The following is a 21,648-nucleotide window of genomic DNA, read 5'->3' on the forward strand; positions in this document are numbered from 1 at the left end:
CATTAGATGTCATTGTGTTTCTTATTTTGTGCAAACAATTATTTTACAGCTGAAACTAATTTAAAGACAGGTTGTTATTGTAGTCTTAAATTAAACCAATGGTAATTACACATTAAGATAACTTAAATCCTCAGTGGGCTGTGAGCAACAGACATGGTTTGGGTTGTTTTGAATAAAAATAAAGAGCCTTTCTTGTAAAGATCTGTAAAAAAAAACATGTATAACGCCTCATCTTGTAGAGACAAGATGTCTTCACATTGAACCGATAGCAGCTTAGTTCTGAAACAAATACAAATAATAGTAAGAACGAGATTTAAAGAGATCACAAAAACCAATAGCATATTTTAAAATAACACCCGACCAAAGTGCAACTGTGGTTCCACGTCTCACTAATAAGATACTGATCAGTTTGGAATCAAGAATCTAAGCGAATATAGTCCTCTGTGACCGAGAAACTAACCTCATATTTTTTATATTGATGCCTGCCAGTGTTTTGATGACTTTTTTTAATTTATTTTTTTTACTTTTGTTCATTCCTTCCTTAGTTTATGAATAAAGCAATCATGGAGGTTAAGTGAATGGCATTGGATTGTGCTTGATTGCAAGCTGCCAGATAGCTGCAATTTAAATCATTTATTTCTAAAGCTGCAGGTTTTAATGAAAATGCCCTCTCCGTGTGTCTTTTCTTGGTTGCAGGCCAGTGGGGTCAGTGTGTCGGGGAGGAGTGTGGCTCTGGCGGGCTTCAGACGAGGACAATATGGTGTGTCCACATGGAAGGCTGGACTACCCACCATTCCCACTGCCAGCACATGGACAAGCCAGAAAGCCAGCGGCAGTGCTTTAAGGTCTGCGACTGGCACCAGAACCTCTTTGTGTGGGAGGTGTCGGACTGGGGAGGCTGCGTTCTCGTCCCTTTCTTTTCCAACGAGCACAAGCTGAGGACAGCTGAATGCATTACAGCACAGCATGGCATCCAGAGGCGCAAAGTCCATTGTGTGCGCACTTCAAATCGCACCACAGTCACCTTGAGGATATGCGAGTTCTTTTCCCAGAACCCACCTGTGGAGCAGGCATGCCTCATCCCCTGTCCACAGGATTGTGTAGTTTCAGACTTCACCTCCTGGTCCAGTTGCAGCAAAACGTGCAGCGCCGGCCTGCAGCATCGGACGCGACACGTCCTGGCAACGCCGATGTACGGAGGTGCGAGCTGCCCCAACTTGACTGAGACCAGGACTTGTTCCCGCCTTGTTGACTGCCCTGCTGGGGAGGGCGAGTACCAGTACAGCCTTAAAGTAGGGGCCTGGAGCGAGTGCCGGCTACCCCATCACAAGGATGCCCTGTTAAGTGGCAGGACCACAGTGGACTTCAGCACCAGCGCCAATGAGAGCAACACAGTCACATTGAACACACATGCTTCTCACCACCATCACCAGCACCAACACCAGCATCACCGTCGCCATGAACACAAGTATCCCATGTCGTGGGAACTGGAGGTGGGATACCAGACACGACAAGTCCGCTGCACACGGAGTGACGGCAAGAATGCTATGTTGAGGTAAGTGCAGCACTTTTCACACCAGCCAGAAGAAAAAAGAAAAACCATGAATCTGAAAAAAAGGTTTCTTAAGGTCCAAGAAAAAGCCACAATTATAATGAGAGCGAGAGGGATCTGTGAAAAGAGCTGGTTTGTAGTTTGTCAAGGGAACAGCCCTTTATTCTTCCCACATTAAACTCTTTCTTCACTGATGTAGCACAAGGAGAGTTTTAAGTATGCGCTCTGTAGCTGGATGTAGGCGCCTGCGAGGGGAATTAGTCCCAACGGAATTGATTGTCTATGTTCTTCAACACTGATATTGGATCGTAACATGAGAAGAACATGATCAATGCCCCGCCCCTCCACTACCTCGCCGTGTTCCCAGTGGGTCATTTTTCACATGCGGGGTTGTGTTCTGTGAAACTTATTGGGTTTTTTTGTTTTTTTTATTGATGGCGGTTATTCATTCAATTATAACCGGATTATGTGAAAGCTGTTGTTTTAGCAGTATATTAGCATGGTGGTGAGGCGCTATTATGGTAAATGTCAAGTGCTGCTCCCCACATGTCCCTGCTGTTTGAGCAAACCCTGGTATTTGGATTTCATAAAAATGGATTTCACTGCAAAGAAAGCAAGCACACACACACACACTCATACCTACACACACAGAAATAAGCATGTTTCCATCTTGTGCTTTAAGGGTAGAGAAATATTAGCATGTAATTGATATTGACTAAATACCATCTACTCGGTGTAAAAGACACTATTACTTGACTGTTACAATCAATTGCTGACTGGCATCCATAGAAGCTGTTGTGTCTGAAATCACTCGTCGAAAAATATCCTGTTGAAAAAAAGTATTTTCATTGTTTGATGTTGCTTCTATAAGCAGTGGGAGCTTTAGTATCATGCCAGGTTTGATGTGATGACTTTTGTTTGACCCGATGAGGGGCTTAAATTTGGGTATTTTGTTTTGTGCTTAATATTTGCATGTTGATATGCCCAACAAGGCCAGGTCAATGGTTTCATGATTCAAGTGTGAAGGTACTTTTTACAGTACTGTGTCTAATTAGCATAGTATTTGTTCAGAAGTGGGATTGGGGATTTTGAATATGAATTTCCCACCTGACTTCTGCCTCATTCTGCTTTTCTAATTACAGCCTAATTACAAAGTAACATTCTTAAATGAGCATTGCGCTCACATCTTAATAACCTACCTAATCAAATCGTCCATATTAAACAATAGAATTGTAATTACATGACTAATGCACTGGTTCCATATTTTTAATTGAGCATATGGCTCGTTGTACTATTCCTGTAACGGCCGAGATCTGTGTTAACATGTTGCATGATAGCTTTAAATGTTGTCATGTAGAAGTGGAAACTTGTTCATCAGGAAATCAATATATCCACTAGTATGTTCTCCAAGCAGATGGTAGGTGTTACAACTGGAGATTTACGCCATAAAATCTGCCTGACAATCTATTTCAATACCAACCACACCAAACATCTGGCTCGCTTCGGGATGCCTGCTCTCCATATAGCAGCTCTATCACATATGTTTCTCTATTATTGTAGTAATGTCTTTTTTAATGTCTGTTCTTCTTCCCAATCTACAGTCTATGTACCAAGGACAACTCCGCCCTGATCTTTCAGGCGTGTGTGATGCCCAAAGACTGTCAGACATCTGATTGGTCCTCTTGGAGTCTCTGCTCTAAGACCTGCCGATCCACCGATCTGTCTCCGGGTTACCGCCTCAGGTCACGAATCATGACGCAGATCCCAGTTGGAGGGGGGCAAAGATGTCCTGCCCTTGAGGAAAAAGAAGCTTGCAACATCATAGGAGATTTACTTCCAATCTGCCCCAGGTAGGTTTTTTCTCATGGTTCTCGTCTTATTTGTGCTCATAATCCTTGTCAACTAAATAGCTTTGTCGGGTAATCTCTGTTATCCATAACATGTCAAAGTCTAAAATCAAATGATGATTTGTAATTTTGCTTTTCTGGGCTTTTCCACCTGATTGATTAAGATAGAAAGCCGAGAGCCTGCAAGTATTCACAATTTCGCTATTGAATTACACATTTTTTTGGGGCATTAACTCAAATATCTTGTGACAAGGACAATAACACAGTGTACTGTTGGGAGTTCCTGACCCAAAGGACATGACATTGATGATAAAGTGCTTTAGAAGAATTTGGAATTTGGCAAATATTACACGCGGTAAACAAAGTAGTCAATAGAGACTTATTTTCCCTGCTGGTAGATTTTGTTTTATTTGCTAAATCTACATGGAGTGCCTGAGAGCAGAGGATTTACATGATTAGGGAAAACTCATTACGAAAATTAAGCATATGATAGATTACTACAGGCTGTTGTTCTGGTAAACTCCTCCGATATTATTGCTTTCTGCACCACTGCATTTTTCATAGTTAAAACCAAACATTGGTTTGGAAGTTTTAAAGTAAAAATAATCATGGCTCTCTCCTCCTGAAATATGGGAGAGGATTCAGACTGCTCCCGCTAATTTGTCTCTTGCTTTTTGGGATTTCTTTCTGAAACAACCACCACGGCTATGCTAAAACTTTATCCTTTTCTTATTTTATTTTTCAGCATGATAGTTATATACTTGACATATGAAACAGTGACTTCATTTCAAATGTGTTTGCATGTCTCTGCCAGGTATGTGTGGAGGACCACTGACTGGGGCGAATGTCGCATCCACCCCTTACTGAGCCAGCAGGACCGGCGGCTGACTAACATCAGTATTCTGTGTGGAAGAGGGATCCAGAACCGGAAGACCTACTGTGTTCAAGTCCCTGATCACTCGGCACCACATCACAGGAAGGAGGGTAAGAAAACAAAAAAAAAGCCTTCATAACAATTGACCCAGGGCTTGCTGGAAGCACATGGTGACTCGAGAGATACACCACAAATACATTCTAAGTAAAGTCAGTGGTGTGTTTTGATGTAAGCTGTGAGCATAAATTATTAAAAGTGAAAGTTGGCAGCAGAGCGGTTTGTTGCTTATGCAGGCCAACAAAAATCATAAGCAAGCTGTGTTGCTGTAGCAGAAGCGTGTTCAAAGTGCAGGCGACAAGAATAATCATAATTTTAATCAGACAGTGATTTCTGGAGCTTCTGCGTCAAAGGCTTTCAACAACAGGGACCCACTACCCCGCATGTGATAAAAAAAAAAAAAACACCCCTCGCATGACTGCACAATAAAAATGTAGCTAAAGCCTCACCAGGTTAATTTAGCTCAGTACAAATAATAAAAGAAAGGGGGAAACTGCCGGCCTGCGGAAGGTAACAAAATCAGCTCTAGTGCTCTTTCAAACTTCTTAATTTGTTCAGGGAAATTATTTCATCTGTTTCCTGGAGTCTTGACGTCACCGTGAGGGACACAAGGAAGTGACTGTACCCGGTACAGTCGAGAGATCTATAGCCATGCTGGCAACCCGTGAAGCAGTACTATTCACACCAGAGAAAATATCAATATGCTATTAATTCATCAATAATTGAGCAGGATACTGAAGACCAGATGACCTCCGATGAGCAGAGCAGCAGCACATGATGATGCCTGCGTGGGTGAATATGAGCCAGTGTGAACGGCTTGGTTCTGGTCAGGTTGAAAAAGGCGAGAAAACAAATATTTATTATTAGTGCTTATGATTATTAGATCCAAAAATAGTGCTTGTTGGAGGATGATTAAAGGGAAAGTTTAGAGAAGGGAAAAGCGTGCCTTTAGTACATCATATTTTACAGTACTAGAACCCGGATATCCTTTTTTAGATAATAAGCAAATCTGTTTTTGGCAACTTTGTGAAACATACCCTTCTTTGAAGTGCACTGCAGAAGATACTTGCGAAAAACAATACTCCTTCCAGGCAAGGACATAATTATTGTCATAACGCCCCCACAGTTCATGCGCTCCAAGACCAAACAAAGCGTCTGCATCTGCATTATGCACATGTTGATCAGGAAGGGCAGCAACAGCTGTCTGGTGGGCTGTTGTCACCGCCAGAAAGTAGCTTGCCACGCGATGCTATAGGACTCTAATTAAAACATTGTGGGGATTTCACTTGAAGACTCTGCCGCTGTTGTCACACATGAATAATGTCAAAATGTATGCAAAAACATTATTTATTCATTATTAAAGCCAACACTAGAAGGAGTTGCAGTAAATTTACAACAGTAGTGAGACAGTCGAATCCTCACTCAATGGTCGCTCTCTTCTGCTTATCACTGCCTTGTAGTTCATGCGGTTCACATTTACACGTGCAATTAATCTTCTCAACACACAGTACCTTTTCAGTTTTGGAATACAGAATATTCTTTCTCATAAGTCAGCAGTATGTTGAATTAAAAACATGTAATAGACTACAGCAACAATATGTTATATGAAATCTTGTGTTTTCTACTTTTCTTTTCAGTTGTTGGGAAGTAAATGACATCCACAAAATAAACATACACATGCTGGTATATACTGTAAAATTACTTAGAAAAAAACATTCTAGTATCACATCATAATCTAATATATACAATTGAAAAAAAAATTACAGTAGCTAAAACACTTGAAGTGTTTTATTATCATTAATTCATGTATTTCCTCCTTTCCCTATTATTGTTAGTGTGGCAATCTAACTGACTACATCACGTTAATGTGGGGGTGGACAGTGTGAAGATTGCATTATATTTGACAAGTATCGGTGTAATTGTGTCTGGCCTGGATTGTAAGAGAAAATGTAAAATGTTCATTTCACGAGGTTGAGAAACATGGCTGATACAGACTCGCAGGCCAATGTGTTTTCATATCGGATCAAATATGGCGCTATCATCAGTAACGGTATTAAAGAGGGTGAATTGATTTACTTTGAACTTCAAGCAGAACCCGATCATTCCTCCCCCCTATGAATTATGTAATATGTTATTATGTAATGTGTTATATCACGCTGATTTCACACGCTGTAATAAAACATAGACAGGTGGCCTAAGAGACAACGAAGAAAGTCAACGTGAAGAAAAAATCAAAAAAAGAAGAGTTTTGTGAGAGGGAGCCACGTCTCACGTTGTGGTTTGTGTCTTCAAGGCAGCTGAGAGCATACGCTTCATGTGGAGACGGTGAAACCAGCCTGCTGCTGGTTCTGCTTTTTCAATGATTCCCTTGAGAAGTGTGATGATATATGAGACAGATGGACCGGTAATTCAGTGAACTTTGAACTTTGACCTGCAATTTACAGAAACATACAGGATGTAACTAATCACACTCCATTATTTATATATATATATATATATAAATATGTATATATAATTATTATTATTTTTGTTTGAGTGCCATAGTATTCTGAAATGTGTACGTCTGGTCAGGCTCGTGATCTTGTTATTCCTTGATCAACTGAATGTATTAAGGATTATTGGTGAGTGTATATAGACTATATATAGTATAGACTTAAATAATTATTTGATGATCAATTTCTTATTTAAATGTATTCTCTCTATATCTCTCCTGCCTCCTCTGAACCAAACCTGTTGAACTTGAGTTGTTTGTCTTTGGTGCTATGGATAAAACCTTAAAGGTAACAAGGCTTTATGTGAAGCCAAAGTAAATTACTTTAGGTAAACAAATCAATATTAATAGAAATGGGGAAAAAATCCGAATCACCAAGGAAACCAGTAGTAACCAGGTACTCAAATGGCTGTGCAAAAAAAAAAATGTAACTACAGTTCCACAACATGAAAGTTTTAGGCTTTTAAAGGCAATCCTCAGAAGGAGACAAACTAAACATGCATACCAAGTATTTCATTTATCTTTTTTAATTAAGCACAGTGGGTGGTTCTAAATCACTTTCAACTTTAAGTTCCTCTTTGCAAATCACTCTGTTTTCTGCCTAATAAACATAGCCATTTTTTCAATGAATAACACCTTGTCCGTATTTCCTTCATACCGAGTCGATGAGTTCGTAGCTGAGGTGTTTTGGCCGTCGCTCATCAGGTGTGTTCAGAGAAATGCTATCAGAGGAGTGTTTGGAGAGCAGACATGATATCAATCTTTGAACCAATGGATTTGCGGGACAAAGATCAATACATCACCGTTGTATTGCTCAAGGCCACGTTGACATGCAGACAGTCAGAGCTGGGTATGGAACCCCCACCTTGTGGCTCAAGGACAGCCAATCCACCCACTGAGACACGGGCCTGTGTGCATGGCCGTTAGTTAATGCAAACAGATGTGCTGCATCCCTGCAACATGGAGGACTACTTGCTCTGGTTATGGAAAACAATTTGCTCCTATGTTCTATTGCAGTTATGAAATTGACAAATACCAGAAATCACAATTTACGGAACAAAGCACACAGATCTCTGCCACGCACTTCATGAATGTGGTTAAGCAAGCGTTTCATTTTTCTACAAAGGAGATCAAACGCCATGTTAAATTACTTCTGGTAAGAACACAAAATGCATGATGGACATTTAGTGAATTTCTCTTTGGGCTCTCATTTAAATGGAAATTTGCCACTCAATGATGCGCGGAGGTGCATCAAAATGGAATATTAGATTGAGTGAATCTGTGTGTTGTGGAAAAGCTGGGAAAAAAATACCCTCTCGTTTTGCATGAGAGAATAAATCAGAGTCCATTACAGGTTGTTGATATCCAAATGATACCAGCCATGAATTGGTTATACAGGGTTACAGTGGCTTTCTTTAATGTCACCCTGTTTACTCCATGAGCTGCTCGCTGCCCTTAATATTCTCCTGAGCTACACAACAGATGTGAAGAGCAATTTTCCTTTATTTTTTTCCTTTTCACAACAGTCTGCAACATTATAAACTGCCAGCCTTTTACCAAATAAATACATTCCTGTCTTTATAGTCAGAACTGCAAATACAACGATTGCTTTTTTCAATCCGATGACCATGAGGCTTCTTCAATCTCTGCACAACATCAAGCACATCATTTTGTTTGCTTTCTAATTCCACACATATTACTTGGCAGTTATCACACACACACACACACACACACACACACACACACACACACACACACACACACACACACACACACACACACACACACACACATCACCACCACCACTGCCTGCGTTAAGTCTGCTGAATCCTTGTTTCTTTGTTTGTTCAGTGTCCAGGCCTGTGAATGCCAGGCTGTGCGCTGGTGAAGAGCCCCCATTGGCAGTCCAGCACTGCTCCATCCCTTGCCAGCACCACTGCCTGCTTTCCCAATGGTCACCCTGGGGTGCCTGCCTACATGATACCTGCAAAGAACCACAGGGGAAGAAAGGTATGATGGAGCAAATTGGATTTGAGAGTGAACACACTTTAGCTTGCGGAGCCACGTGTCAACTTGCCAACACTCCTTTGTCATGGCAGACGGGACGGCGTAATGAATGAAACTTGTTTTCTATGATTTCCTTAACATTGATGATGATGTATAAGCTCTGCACATGTCCCTTTCAAGCAACAGGTGCAACCACAGCGAGACCGCGGCTCCTACTAGTCATGGATCATGCATGATAGCATGCTGTAACAAGATGTAACAACAACATTTTTTCAAAGGGCATAATTTTAAATGCAAAAAGAGAAAAGTTCCAAGATGCATCATGCCTCCAACTGTCTTCAATAGCAGAATACTGTTCTCCCAGAATCATATCTGACAGATGGACAGACAGAGGGATGGACACAGGCCATCCAAAAAGATATTATGGATCGCTCGCTAACAAGCTGATATGATTTCAAATTGTAGCTGATAATTGCACAGATGGGCCAGTGGTAAAATCATAAGCACTGCGTCAAAAACAATTAACTGTTGAGCTCTATTGCAGACACTTTAGCCATGTAGTACATTTACAATCAGCTGTTAATCGCAATTGTTGCCGAAGAGCTGAGTACCTTCAATATGGTCAACAAGGGGCTTTACACTAACCCTGTTAACTATAATTAGCTCTTTTTTTAACGTCTAAACAATAGATTGTTTGGCACTTTGGCAACATTGAGAGTGTGGGAAAAGAGCGCGCGAGAGAGAGAGAGAGAGAGAGGAATGGTGGCTCATGGGAGCTAAGCAAGAGGATGACAGTGCAAGAGAGCAATGATGTCAGAGCAAGAAACAGGCAGTATATGTTTGGATTGTAAATCGTTGGTTGATAAGCGGCCAGCTGAGAGGAACTGCAGCAGATGAAAGACAGAAATAGAGCACACCTGTAGTTCAGCTCTCAGTCCCTGGACGGGTGAAAGGAGTTACAACAGATAAGATGCATCCTGTGTGTGTGTGTGTGTGTGTGTGTGTGTGTGTGTGTGTGTGTGTGTGTGTGTGTGTGTGTGTGTGTGTGCGCGCGCAAGGGGTTGTTGCACACTTTTGCTGTCTTGTATCTTTCCACAGGTGAGCGTGTGTCATATGTGACTGCTTTGGCGAGGCTACACATTGCGTGTGTGTGTGTGTGTGTGTGTGTGTGTGTGTGTGTGTGTGTGTGTGTGTGTGTGTGTGTGTGTCAGTCAGTGGAGGAGCTGTTAGTGTGTTAGTGCTGTGCTAAAAGGGCAGCGTGACCTCGTCCCTGTCATGGGTAAATGTGCATGAAAGCCCCCCGGGGAGCGACTGAAGTGTGGATTCTTCAGGTCAGTGCCCACACTCTCCGACACCGGGTCTCTATGAAATGAGCCAACTCGTCTCGCAGACAGTGTCATTAATATATTTCAAGGAGTGGAAAACACAGCATCTGCTGTTCCGCACAAGGCTCTCTGGTGGCACGGAGTCTTTTGATGGCTTTCATAAAGATCCCCAGCCCCCAGCAGATAGAATATGAAACCGATAGAATATGGCTTGCAGTGAGCCCTGTTGCCTGTGAAACAATGAACAGTTATTGAGTGGTAGGGCATTGTTATGATCCTCGTTGCCCGTGGTCCTTGAGCTGCAGAGAATTTCTTGCTGCTATTGAATTTACACTTAGCCTTTATGTTCCACAACACCAGAATAAACTACGATCCGTCTCTAAGCGATGGGCCCGCGGGATCCCAGTGTTCAGGTAAAAGAGACGACCGGCAAAGATGCTCATGCAAACCCCAGCTTTGCTCTCCAGAAGATTACAAATTCAAATTGCCTCGTAGTCGCTTTATGTGCTTTTCACATTTTTTCATGTTATCTTGGCCTATCACATTCTGCAGTGGGGAAATGAATTGAACACGGGAGGTTAGTGAATGTAATTTTTCTAATGCCTCTACGAGAAGTCACGTAGCTGGAGGGGGGGTTTTGTGCTGAGAACCACTGCGTGGCCCTTGTTTCCGTGAAATAAACTCAAAATGACCAAGAAACCTTTCAATTATTAATATCCACGGGGGCATGCCCACGCCAAATAGTTTTTTGTGGTTTGGAAGTGAGCAGCAGAAAGTGCTCTGGGCGATACTGCAATCGATCTACACTCTCTTTGCTCTTGGAGAGCTCACTCTGGGAACACCGGTCGGATCAGGCACCTGAACCGGCACCTCACACCAGTAGATGGTTCGGGGATGAAATTCATACAGTGGGCATACCGGGGCGAGGCGGTTCCACCTGGAGAGGAAAAAGATGTGAGGTCTTTCTCCCAAGCTACAGCAAAATGAGAATGATTATAAAAAGAAGAGCTGCTTCTGCTCAAGTTTGACCAACATCTACTGGAGGAGGTGCTGGAGCCAATAAAACACCTTTCTATCCTCCATTTTTATTCCACAAGAACATTTGTAGAGCAGCTCAGTAGTTGATAAAGGCGGTAGATTAGAGTATGATGTGTCCACTCAGTAAGAAGGTTTTATGAAAAGCCCAGCTCTGAGAGAATCACTTTGTTTTAGAGGGAATGCAAATATGGTGCAATTTTGTGAGTGGGATCATAATTTGAATAATTGGTGTAATAATAATGCTTGTGTCAAACATTTTATTATGTTAGAATAGTTGCATACAACCTCCTTGGCCTCCTGCTTGAATGAAAAAAAATAATGCTATTAATGGTTCACAGGTCCATTGTAGTGTGATATGATTGCATTAGCAAATGAAATACACACTGTATTATGAAGGCCTGTTCGATTTGTTTACTACAACAATGTTAAAAGTTTGAATAAACAATGTATTTTTCTGCTCATGTTGCATGTCGCTTTACAAAACATTGAGAAAGAAAGCTACACAAGTATACCACATGCATGGAAGATGAGATAAATCACTGCTTTTCCTCTTTCAGAACAAAGCAAACACACATGTATGTTTTTTACGTCACATTTGAGCAAATGAATGTCTTGCTTCACACTGGACCATCAGATACGATGAACGTCTCAGCCTTGGGGCTTAATGTGAGACATATTACATCTAAGAAATTGGATGTGCATCTCATCTTCCTATAGCTGCTCATGTCCGCCGCTCTATACATATTTCAGCTCATGACCCACAATTGTACAATTGTAAATCATGTAAGGAAATAGTGGTATAATTCAACACGTTGAATCAAATGAATAGTTCATTTAGACCAGGGGTGTCAAACTGTATCAAACACTTAATTTAAACCACAGCACCTACAAATGTTTCCTTTGCTTTGAATATAAGGATGACGATTGCATTTGAAACACATTCACAATTAATCATCAATCCATTTACAAAACAGATGACAAACAGCCTGAGATCTCACACCTACAAAATTGTTTCTTTAAACCTGTCAAAATATGAATTATAATTAAATTATCTTCTGTCTTTAGTTGTATTGGCAAATTATTGTAAATGTTGTCTATATGAGTCTGATACTTGCACCAAATAGTATATTCCGTGAGCACTGAAAAGTGTTGTGAATGCATCAAGCCGCCATTGACATCTGTGAAGAAAAAGGAACGGGTCCTTTTTTTTGTGTGGAACTCCCTCCACTGTGTCCACCAGCAGCAGCTGAAACTAGTGTTTCACCGTATCTTAGCATGTTGGGTCTGTCGTGTGTTCAGCTGGACAAAATGCCATTTCTTTCCCTAGTTAAGTAAAATATAAGAATTCAAGATTGAATTTGAGCTGAGATGAGCTCTTATGATAGACATTTTATTTCCACACATGCAGAGATGCTGCAGTACGATGCCAGTGTGGGGCCAGTACATCTCAGCTTGTAGCCCGCAATTTAGTAACAGAAACAGCCGCCGCAGCAGTGGAAAGACTGTGCGGCTCAGTAATTGGAGAGACAGGTGTCAGTGTGAAAGGCTTGCGAGCCGCAAAACTGAACCCGAATCACTTCGTATTTTCAAGCACCTTCTGCTTTTGCTGTGCCATTGCCTCATTATCTCTCGCGCCTCCCCTGCTCTCTCCTCACTCGGGCAATAGTATCCAGGGTGAGATGTTTTTTTTCTTTATTTTTACTTTTCATTTTTCTATTTAGTTGATCAATTAGTCCCTATACATGATATTTGGGCCCGTTATATCAATAGTTTCTTTAGAGAAAAAAGCAAATAACAGTGTGGTTAAGGGTTATTTGATCTACTTTTGTTTAAAATGTTAAAAATGGGATAAAAATGCGCAGTTAAAATGTTTTTTTTCTAACCATTTTTTTTTGTTATTAGTTAACTAGTTTAGTAAACATGAATTGATTCTGCATGGTCAGCAACTCATTGGTATCTTTCTTAACTGTTTAGCTTTGCTTCATGTGTGCACTTGTCTTTTACTGTAAACTAGAGTGAACAGCATGTCCTTGCAGCAGGAAAGGACTCCTTTTGAATGTCTGATGATATGGAAATGATAAGAGGAGAATTGGTATTAAAAAAGATGTTCAATTGTGAATCATAAGTATGAATACAATATGGCTAATGATAATATAATCAGTGTAAAACTATGGATCCTAACAAACTACACAATCTAATAACAAATGCGAAAGATGCCAAATATACAATGTTAAAAAATGTGAGTTGCATTTTGAAACCACTAATCGTATCGCTGACTCGTTTAATGAAGTTTGTCGGGGGGATGACAATGGAAGGAGCCTCGTAGATAAGGAATCAGGGTGTAGTCATCACTTCAAATCACCAGACTGACGGTGGAAGCGAAAGGGAATAAGAGACTGTGAACAGCTCCTCGTGCCGACATTGAGTCTAAAAGATGACACACTTTTGTCTTCATTACAAGATCTCTTATTCATTATTTTAAAAAGTGGGTAATTTAACAGATGACGAATAACAAAAACCCTGCGTAATTTAACCCTTGGTACACCAATAATTGCAACAAAAAGCTATGATGGCCTCACACTTCCACCGACTCCTTTTTTCCTCCTTTAATTGCTTTGGTTATCAGAGATGCATGGTTGCTTTTATCAGGAGTTTCTGCTTCTGGTTATAGCATAGTTGATGAAAGATCTAAATAATTGATCACAGAGATGAAGTCCAGTAAAGCTCACATCGTACTACTGTACTTTATTGATTGCCTGAGAGATGTTCTGTTCAGTTTTGTACAGGAATATCAATTTCTTCTCTGACAAGCTTTTCCTTTTGTCAGGTTTCAGACAGAGGAGGAGAGAGGTGTTGTGGGAGTCCAGCAGTCCTCCGGAGACCTGCCCTCATCTGGTGGATTTCATCCCCTGTGAGGATCCCGCATGTTACCTGTGGCAGGTCCAACAAGAAGGACGATGCATTCCTACTAAAAACTCTTGTGGTCCTGGAACGGCGGCCCAGAATGTGACCTGTGTCAGCGCTGAAGGTACTATCCTGAATTTGCATTGTAAGGGAGACAAATCATCATCATCATCATCATCATACAACATTAATCCCACGTTCGTTTTTGGCCAACCTGGATTGACAGCTATGGTTATTAACCATTGCTTAGTATTAGGATGCTTTTATCATATTAAAAAAGGGGCTTACCATAGACTGCAACATTAATTAGACTAGTTCTACAAGCAGTGAAATTCATCAAGGCCATAGTAAAGCCATCAGTGCTCTGGTCCGGACACATATTGCTATCAGTAGCAATGTGATGCATGAACTATCGGGTGTAATGTGATCCATTGTGCTCAGCCATATCCTCGTGTTGGCTGATAGGAACAGCGGCGTTAACGAAGCATGGATTATTCATGGGGGCCCATCACCAAGTTTATGGGCACAGAAAACATTGGCCTGATTAAAAGTCAGAATCACAGCTTCCTGCAGGCATTAATTGCTCATCTTCATAGATTATAAACCTAATTGCCCCCTTTTTTGCCTGTGTTTTATTATTCTGTCACAATGGATCATGTGTGTGTTTATCAGGAAAGCAGTGGAGGGTCCAAATGTATTAGCCAGCAGAAGAGCCTAATGAGTTTTGACAGGACAACTAAGAATGCAAGCTTTGGCGGGTTTGAGGGAAAAGGCTTAGGAAATCATCTGCGGTGGATTTATTGTTAGAGAATGTTGACAACTTGTTCACTGTTGCTTCCTTAATTGGCTGATCGGATTTACCATTCGAGCACGGTGAGTTTTTTTTTCTTCACACACAGTCACAGCAAGTGTCAGGGCCAAGTTGTTAAGTGTTGCAAAATCCTGTAGAGCAGTTTTTTCACTGTATTGCAGTGATGTAGGTAAGAAGTAAAAATATCACGAAACAAAACAGCTTTACAATGTCACTGCTAGTACTGCATAAAAAGCAGTTAAAGACATGAGACGATCAGTATTTCCATTTTAGATAAATGCAGTTAATGAATGGTATATTTGGAGTTGAAAAAATATACAAAAATACTGTTAAACTGCCAATCTTTATTGTCTGTTAATCCAAAAAATAGTTTTAAAGTGCATATAATTTAAAAGGTACATAATGTTGGAGACATTATTTTTTTATTCATTACATATTATATATTTTAGTTCTCATTAGTTCTGATGAAATGTTAATGGATGAGAAAAGCATGTTTGGCCGGCTGACAATCTTTGTGTTAAGGATTTAATACTCCTAATGGTATCGATTCATGTTTTTTTTTATTTTTTATAAGACACTATCTGCTCATTATGCACAATATAACGAGCAGCCCATATGCTATACATGGTAAGTCATATGCAACCCACACAGGTATGGTTCTAGAACGCTGTATGTTTTTTTTTTAATGAATCGAATGGTGAGCAGACGTAAAAAAAAAAGAAATGCATGATTACCTGCACAGAAGAAGCTGTTACGATGGCAATCATCACGGTCAAGTTTCTTCTCCGGATATAATTGTCTGTCATGCATAACATTAGAATTCCATGGACCTCGCAGAAAGCAGTCGCTGATTGCAAGTCTGTCTGCACATCGAGACTCAACACATTCAAGCTCTGCTTCTCAGCTGTTACACAAGAAGAGATGATAGACGTTGTGTTTGCAATACTGGAATGTCGAAGAAGACAGACATGCTTCTCTTCTCAGAAAAAAAGGTCAAGCTATGGCCCATCAAAAAAAAAAATCAAATAAATTCAAACCCACACAATATTGTGTGTGTTTATTTATATAGAGGAGAGTTTATCGTACTATTTTACAGTATATTTACAGTCCTGTGGAGCAGAACCTGAATAAATAGCCACTGTTGGCTTCAATCATTTCTGTCTCTGCCACTGAAAGGCTGAGAGGAGGGAGAGAGAGGAGAGGTGAGAGTAACATACCTGCAACAGCGAAAGGATTGTAAAACACAAATCTGAGAGGTCGTCATAAACAATAAGTATTTCTGATATTTGTGAATGCCTATATCTTTCATTAGTAACAGCTTGACTTCTAATCATACAAATAAATGAGATGAGATGACCTACCTGTCTTTGTCTAAAAAGCTGATTCCTCTGGGTTCGTCACAGACATGTGAGCTGGAGTTCAGAGCTGTTATGGGAAGAAGAAAAAAATAATGTTGTTTGAGGAAAGACATTGGAATTTTATCATCTTCTGTATGTCGAGTTAAGTGTCCACCACAGAAAATTGTACAATGTGATAGTTCAGAAGGGTACATTCTGACAATGCCGTTGGTGAAAGAATTTGTTGTTTGTGTTGAAATACCTTCGTTGTCAATTTTCCTTCACAGTGCATGCAAATACTGCCATTGATTGTCGAAGGTCGATGCTTGTGGAAAGGTCAGCTATGGCCAGGCATGTCATGGCTGACAATCCCTTTTAGAAGTTGTTCCAATAGGAGCATCCTTTTTATGTTCTGAACATAAATATTGCTGACATTTTTTGAAAGGTTCAGTTTCTTGTCAGTTTATCGGTCGATTGGAGCGCAGGGTTTCCACATGCTTCCAGTGCGCTTAGTGTTTGAAGACATTACAATAAAAAAGCTCATTTTAAACCATGAAGATATATTGTTGTTGATGATTGATGATGATGATGATGATTGAGTACATATTAAGTATGTGTTGGAACTGGTGGGTACCATTTAAGATTGTGAACTAAATTAGGATATGGACTATTTTCCCCACTTCACTCCTTGATAGAGTTCACATTTAGGTTCCTATTCCTCAGCATAAAACTACTACTGCATTTAAATCCTGAAAACTCGTGAAGTTGTCTGAGGAAAGTTTATGCCTGCAGTGAGTAAGAGATAGCACTTTCCCTGGAAAGTTTACCTAATGGAGATTTAAATTATTATCTGTGGCTGCTCAAGCAATCAGAAAACATCGTCTATCACCTACAGCCAAGCTTTTATTGCTTAGCAAATACATGAGGTAATTCCTAAAACCACTCGGGTATAGATGTAATGGAACAGACTGGCTCACGGGTGTTTAAGGACGTTGTGGAGCTCAGCCAAGATGATCCAGAGGCATCTACCCTTTTGAAAATAATAAAAAAAATGTTGTTACTTTTCTCATGAAAGTTACAAAAAGGTTTACAGCTGTTTTGCTGCAAACTTTTACAATGACATGTCTCATGGAAACCTGCACTGCTTAAGCCTCAATATAACACATGTGATAGTGTTATAACATTTTTGGTATTGATGGACTCTTTAAGAATTTGAACTGCTTATCCAATATGTGTGAAAGTATTGATTAGCACTAAACTCTGCAAGTTGTTTTAGCACTTTCACAAAGTGCCACCACCACACCAAATTAATTACAGATTTGTTTGCACATTGTTATTGAGACTGTCTGTCTGAGTGTTGGTGTGTTCAATACCAGGGGTACTTAGAACAAAGCCTGTTGAATCGCTGAATTTATTCGTCCATTGTTGCTTGTTCTATTTCAAAACAATTACATTTATTCAGATTCTGTGAAGTTACTTTATTTCACAACAACCTGATTTAGTACCTTAATCTTAAACTTCACATTGCATGACCAATGTCGCACTATAGCAATAGATGTGCAAGAGGGCTTTTTTTCAAATAAAGTAACCTCTCATCCACATGCTAACCTCCTGCACAGCCATTGGAAGGTAAGCAGCCTTCTCATCCTCTGATTGGCTGGTACTCTTGCTTCGGTCGCTGAAAGATTGGTAGAGTTGGTCGGGTTAATGATTTAAACTCAGATGTGGATGTTTTCCAAAGGATGGCAACCTTTTTGTATAGCGCTCTCATGTTTGCATTATGGAAGAAAAATGTTTGTTCGTTGCCTATGTGGATGGAATGAAATTACTGCTTCTTTTGAGATTTTAATTTGTGTGTGATGTCATAATTAAACTTAACCTTAATGTTGATTAACAATAAAATACAAAAATTGCCAATTCATATTGGAAAATTTGCCGACCCCTGCAATCCTGGATAGCCTCTATTTCCTCACGTCACATGCTTTTTTTTTTATCTGTGAACATAACTGGATTATGAGTGACCACTCCTGTGTCATCATGTGGCATCCATGCAAAAGCGAAGGCTTTCAAACTTTTAACCCTGTTATCTGCAACTTTGAAAAACACCATCATCCTACTCATAATTTAGCTACGTGGTTAAACTAGTTGCCTTGCATGCGTTCTTGCTACAACTGTTGCAAACTGAGAATAAACAATGTGGCATCTTAAACAGGGAGGTTAATAAGCGCCTATTGTATTCACTCTCACTTGCCTAACCCATTGACATTTTGCTCCAACCCTAGTAAAGCTGTTTTGACAGCTTCCACCGCTCCATCTCTCTGCACAGCAACCATTCACACATTATGGGAGTAAGTTCCATTCCCGGGACTAACTCCAAACCTCCGGTACACGCTGGCTCAAATACCTGCTGCGCCTGTGACTGACAGCTAACAGATATGCATGTTGGCAAATGTTACAAAACCTACTGAGGCTCTGACATTTCTGAACCCAACAACAATAGCTCAGCAGTACGGTTACCATCCGTCTCCTGATCGCTCCTCGACAAGTCAGCAATATTCAACTGATGATAACCCCGTGAAAGCAGCTATATACTTGGCTTTGAGACGGTCACAAATGAAACATTTCCAAAGGTTCATGATTGACAGCCAACTTCAGGGAAAACATGAATTAGTGACCCATGCTAGTCAGAGCCCACTTTGATGTTCACAGCGATATTGTCCAATTTTACTCGTTGCTTTTGTCCTCCATCTTTCTCTTAAAAGCTCCCCGCACAGAGTGAATGGGATTATTAAAACTTAAATAAAAGCAACGACTGCTCACTTTTTTCTACATCTACCTGAATAATAATGATTAAGAACATTAATTGGTGGGTGGGCGAGCAGAATAGAAATCATGTTGAAATTGCATGCAGGAGGCAAAGGTATTATATTTGAGTAAGAGCCCCAACTACAGATCCCTGTATTAATAATGCAAAAGGACCCCTAGGGCAGCCATCTATTTGCAGATCCACATGGAGTTTCCCCCAATATACACACACGCTAAAAAGTTGTGTATTTGGATTCATGTTATCAAACCATTTTCTTTCTTTCCAGGCAATGCTTTGTGAGCCTTTTCTTAGTTTAATTTGCTAACATATTCATTAGTCCTTTGTGATTTTCAAGCAGAACAATGTTTAATAATTACATAATTCATACTGTTGGCAAAAACACAATCGAGAAATTACACAGCGCAAGAAAACCTGCTATGTGTTGGCATTGCATACATTGGATGATACAGATAATGTAGAAATGAGGTACAAGACACAAATGTATATCGCATTACAGAAGCCATTGTCCAATGTACTGGAACGTCATTGTGTTTTAACCCTTAGAGACCCACATTTTCTGATTCAATAATGTTTGATTCTCTAGTCATGTTTCATGAAGTAAATGGGTTTGGGGGTATTTGTTGTGCTTTACTTATTTCTTTGTTTAGTTGTTTTACGATATTATTTCTTTGGTCGTGGATTTTATCACGACTGTGTAATGCTGTAAACTGCCATTTTCTTCAGTCTGCAACCCTTTACCAACTTTTCTCTTTAAGGGATGTTTAGTGTGCAGTGTCATTCATTGTTGAACAGGTGCAATGCAGTTAAGTTAAAGTTTTTATACGTTGTCTTGATGTATGTCATTGTCCATTTCCATCTTTCAAGTAAAAAATAGGAATCTTATTTCCACAACAGCTGCACTAAAACCATTTATGGTAAAGACACAGTACTCAGTGTCAGAGAGGTTGAATTACAGAATCTATGGCGCTTTTACAGCTTAATTTCATGCCCACTTATATAAAGCATGCACTCCTGCAATAACTACCTGGGTTGGGAACCGAGCGGGGCAAAGACATTATATGTCCTATAGCTTTAAATCTCACTCCCATTTACAATTATGTATGTATTGTACAATCAGTACCATTTCTTTTCAAGAGCAGCAGCCTCCAGATCTTTTATTCCTGGTCGACACGATTCATTTTCTTTTCTTTTTTTCATACTTATTATATGTAATAACCATGTAGCAGTATACCTTCTGCTGTGGGTGAAAAGCATCACTTCCACCAAGTATCTGTGAGTATAGTTTCTTGATAACTTCAACGGCAGAACACTCCATCTTATGTCAACTTGTATCTTCAGGACTCATGCTTCCTGAACAGCAGATGGACATCTCCAGCTGTATGCACACCAGTTACTTTGATGGCTGTAAACCTGTGATGCTTTAACTTTATGTGTGAAATGTTGTCAAACTCCCCAAGGGAGTATTTCACATCTATCTGATTAGATGACACCTACCTTTGCTTTCTCAGATGCCCTCTGTGGCATCCGGGTAGTCGCTTGGAGAAGAAAAAAAACCAAGTCCAATTGATGACAAATGTTTCCTGGGGTTGTTATTGTTAAAGCATATCACTCGTGATTTAGTGGCAGAGTTCAAACAAGTTAATGATAGCCTACTGCTGTGTGTGGGCGTATATTCCACAAAACAACGCCTCAGCTGCTGCTGGCATTGTTTTGACCTCAGGATGCCATCTCGGTTTCTGAAATTGATCTCCCTCTCTCTTCTTTTCTCTCTGACACAGAGACGGCGCTCTGCTAACCCTGGGCCGGGTGCAACAACAAATACAAAAATCGATTTAAAAACTCTCTATAAGAAATCTATACACACATTATTTATTGTTTTCACCACGGGTATTATTTAGTTATTAACATTCATTTGAGAACAGTTCCTGTAATTTCATTTCATTACACAAAACGAGTCATTATCATGAAAGCACAGCAGAGAGAGAGAGAGAGAGAGAGAGAGAGAGAGAGAGAGAGAGAGAGAGAGAGAGAGAGAGAGAGAGAGCGAGAGAGAGAGAGAGAGAGAGCTCTGTCTTTCCTGTAGCTATTTCCCTTCGGACAGAAGAGTTAACTGGAAGCTGTGATAAATATTTCATAACATAACTGCGAGATGAAGGCTAAAGGAGAGCGTTTGAAAGTGGCTCAGAATACCAAGTAGATGTTTTTCTAATTTTATTTAAATAAAATATAATAGTATTTATCTTTGACAGATTTTGTCAAACTATGACCTCTTAACATATTCAGCATACCGGATATATCTATTAATATGTGTGTCTGTTGTTATCAAAGCTTCTCTGTGCTTTGTTTGCATAGCCGGGCCAGATTTGTGTGTCTTTGAGTGCATGGAGTTGCACGTGAGTCCTAGTGTGTTCGCTCCACTTGCTAGCCAATGGCTAATGGCTAATGGCTCATATCGAAACCGCTGAAAACACCATCCAACCAACCATTTCAGTGCATACGTGTCGCGTCCACCATCCGGTTCAGCCTCAGGTAAAAACCGTTAGTTCCTTCAGCACTGATGTAGTTGTTTGCACCGTTA

At 40.2% G+C, this 21,648-nt stretch overlaps 2 protein-coding genes across 2 annotated transcripts in view; one reads left to right on the forward strand and one right to left on the reverse strand.

The window, feature by feature from the left end:
• dars1 (aspartyl-tRNA synthetase 1) overlaps positions 1-16,403 on the reverse strand; it is a 160,791-nt gene extending 144,388 nt beyond the window's left edge. The window contains exon 1 of the mRNA XM_068572166.1: positions 16,399-16,403. Within this exon, the coding sequence (XP_068428267.1) occupies positions 16,399-16,400 (2 nt within the window). The 5' untranslated portion in view covers positions 16,401-16,403. The remainder of the gene's footprint in view (positions 1-16,398) is intronic.
• Positions 1-21,648, forward strand: part of thsd7ba (thrombospondin, type I, domain containing 7Ba) — a 142,743-nt gene that overhangs the window by 59,951 nt on the left and 61,144 nt on the right. Inside the window, exons 4-8 of the mRNA XM_068572165.1 lie at positions 697-1,555; positions 3,154-3,402; positions 4,214-4,383; positions 8,673-8,831; positions 14,019-14,219. Coding sequence (XP_068428266.1) covers positions 697-1,555; positions 3,154-3,402; positions 4,214-4,383; positions 8,673-8,831; positions 14,019-14,219 — 1,638 coding nt within the window. The remainder of the gene's footprint in view (positions 1-696; positions 1,556-3,153; positions 3,403-4,213; positions 4,384-8,672; positions 8,832-14,018; positions 14,220-21,648) is intronic.

Source organism: Clinocottus analis, unplaced genomic scaffold (assembly GCF_023055335.1).
Source record: "Clinocottus analis isolate CAN_PGR_092001 unplaced genomic scaffold, fCliAna1.0.p SCAF_12, whole genome shotgun sequence".
Taxonomy (NCBI): Eukaryota; Metazoa; Chordata; class Actinopteri; order Perciformes; family Cottidae; genus Clinocottus; species Clinocottus analis.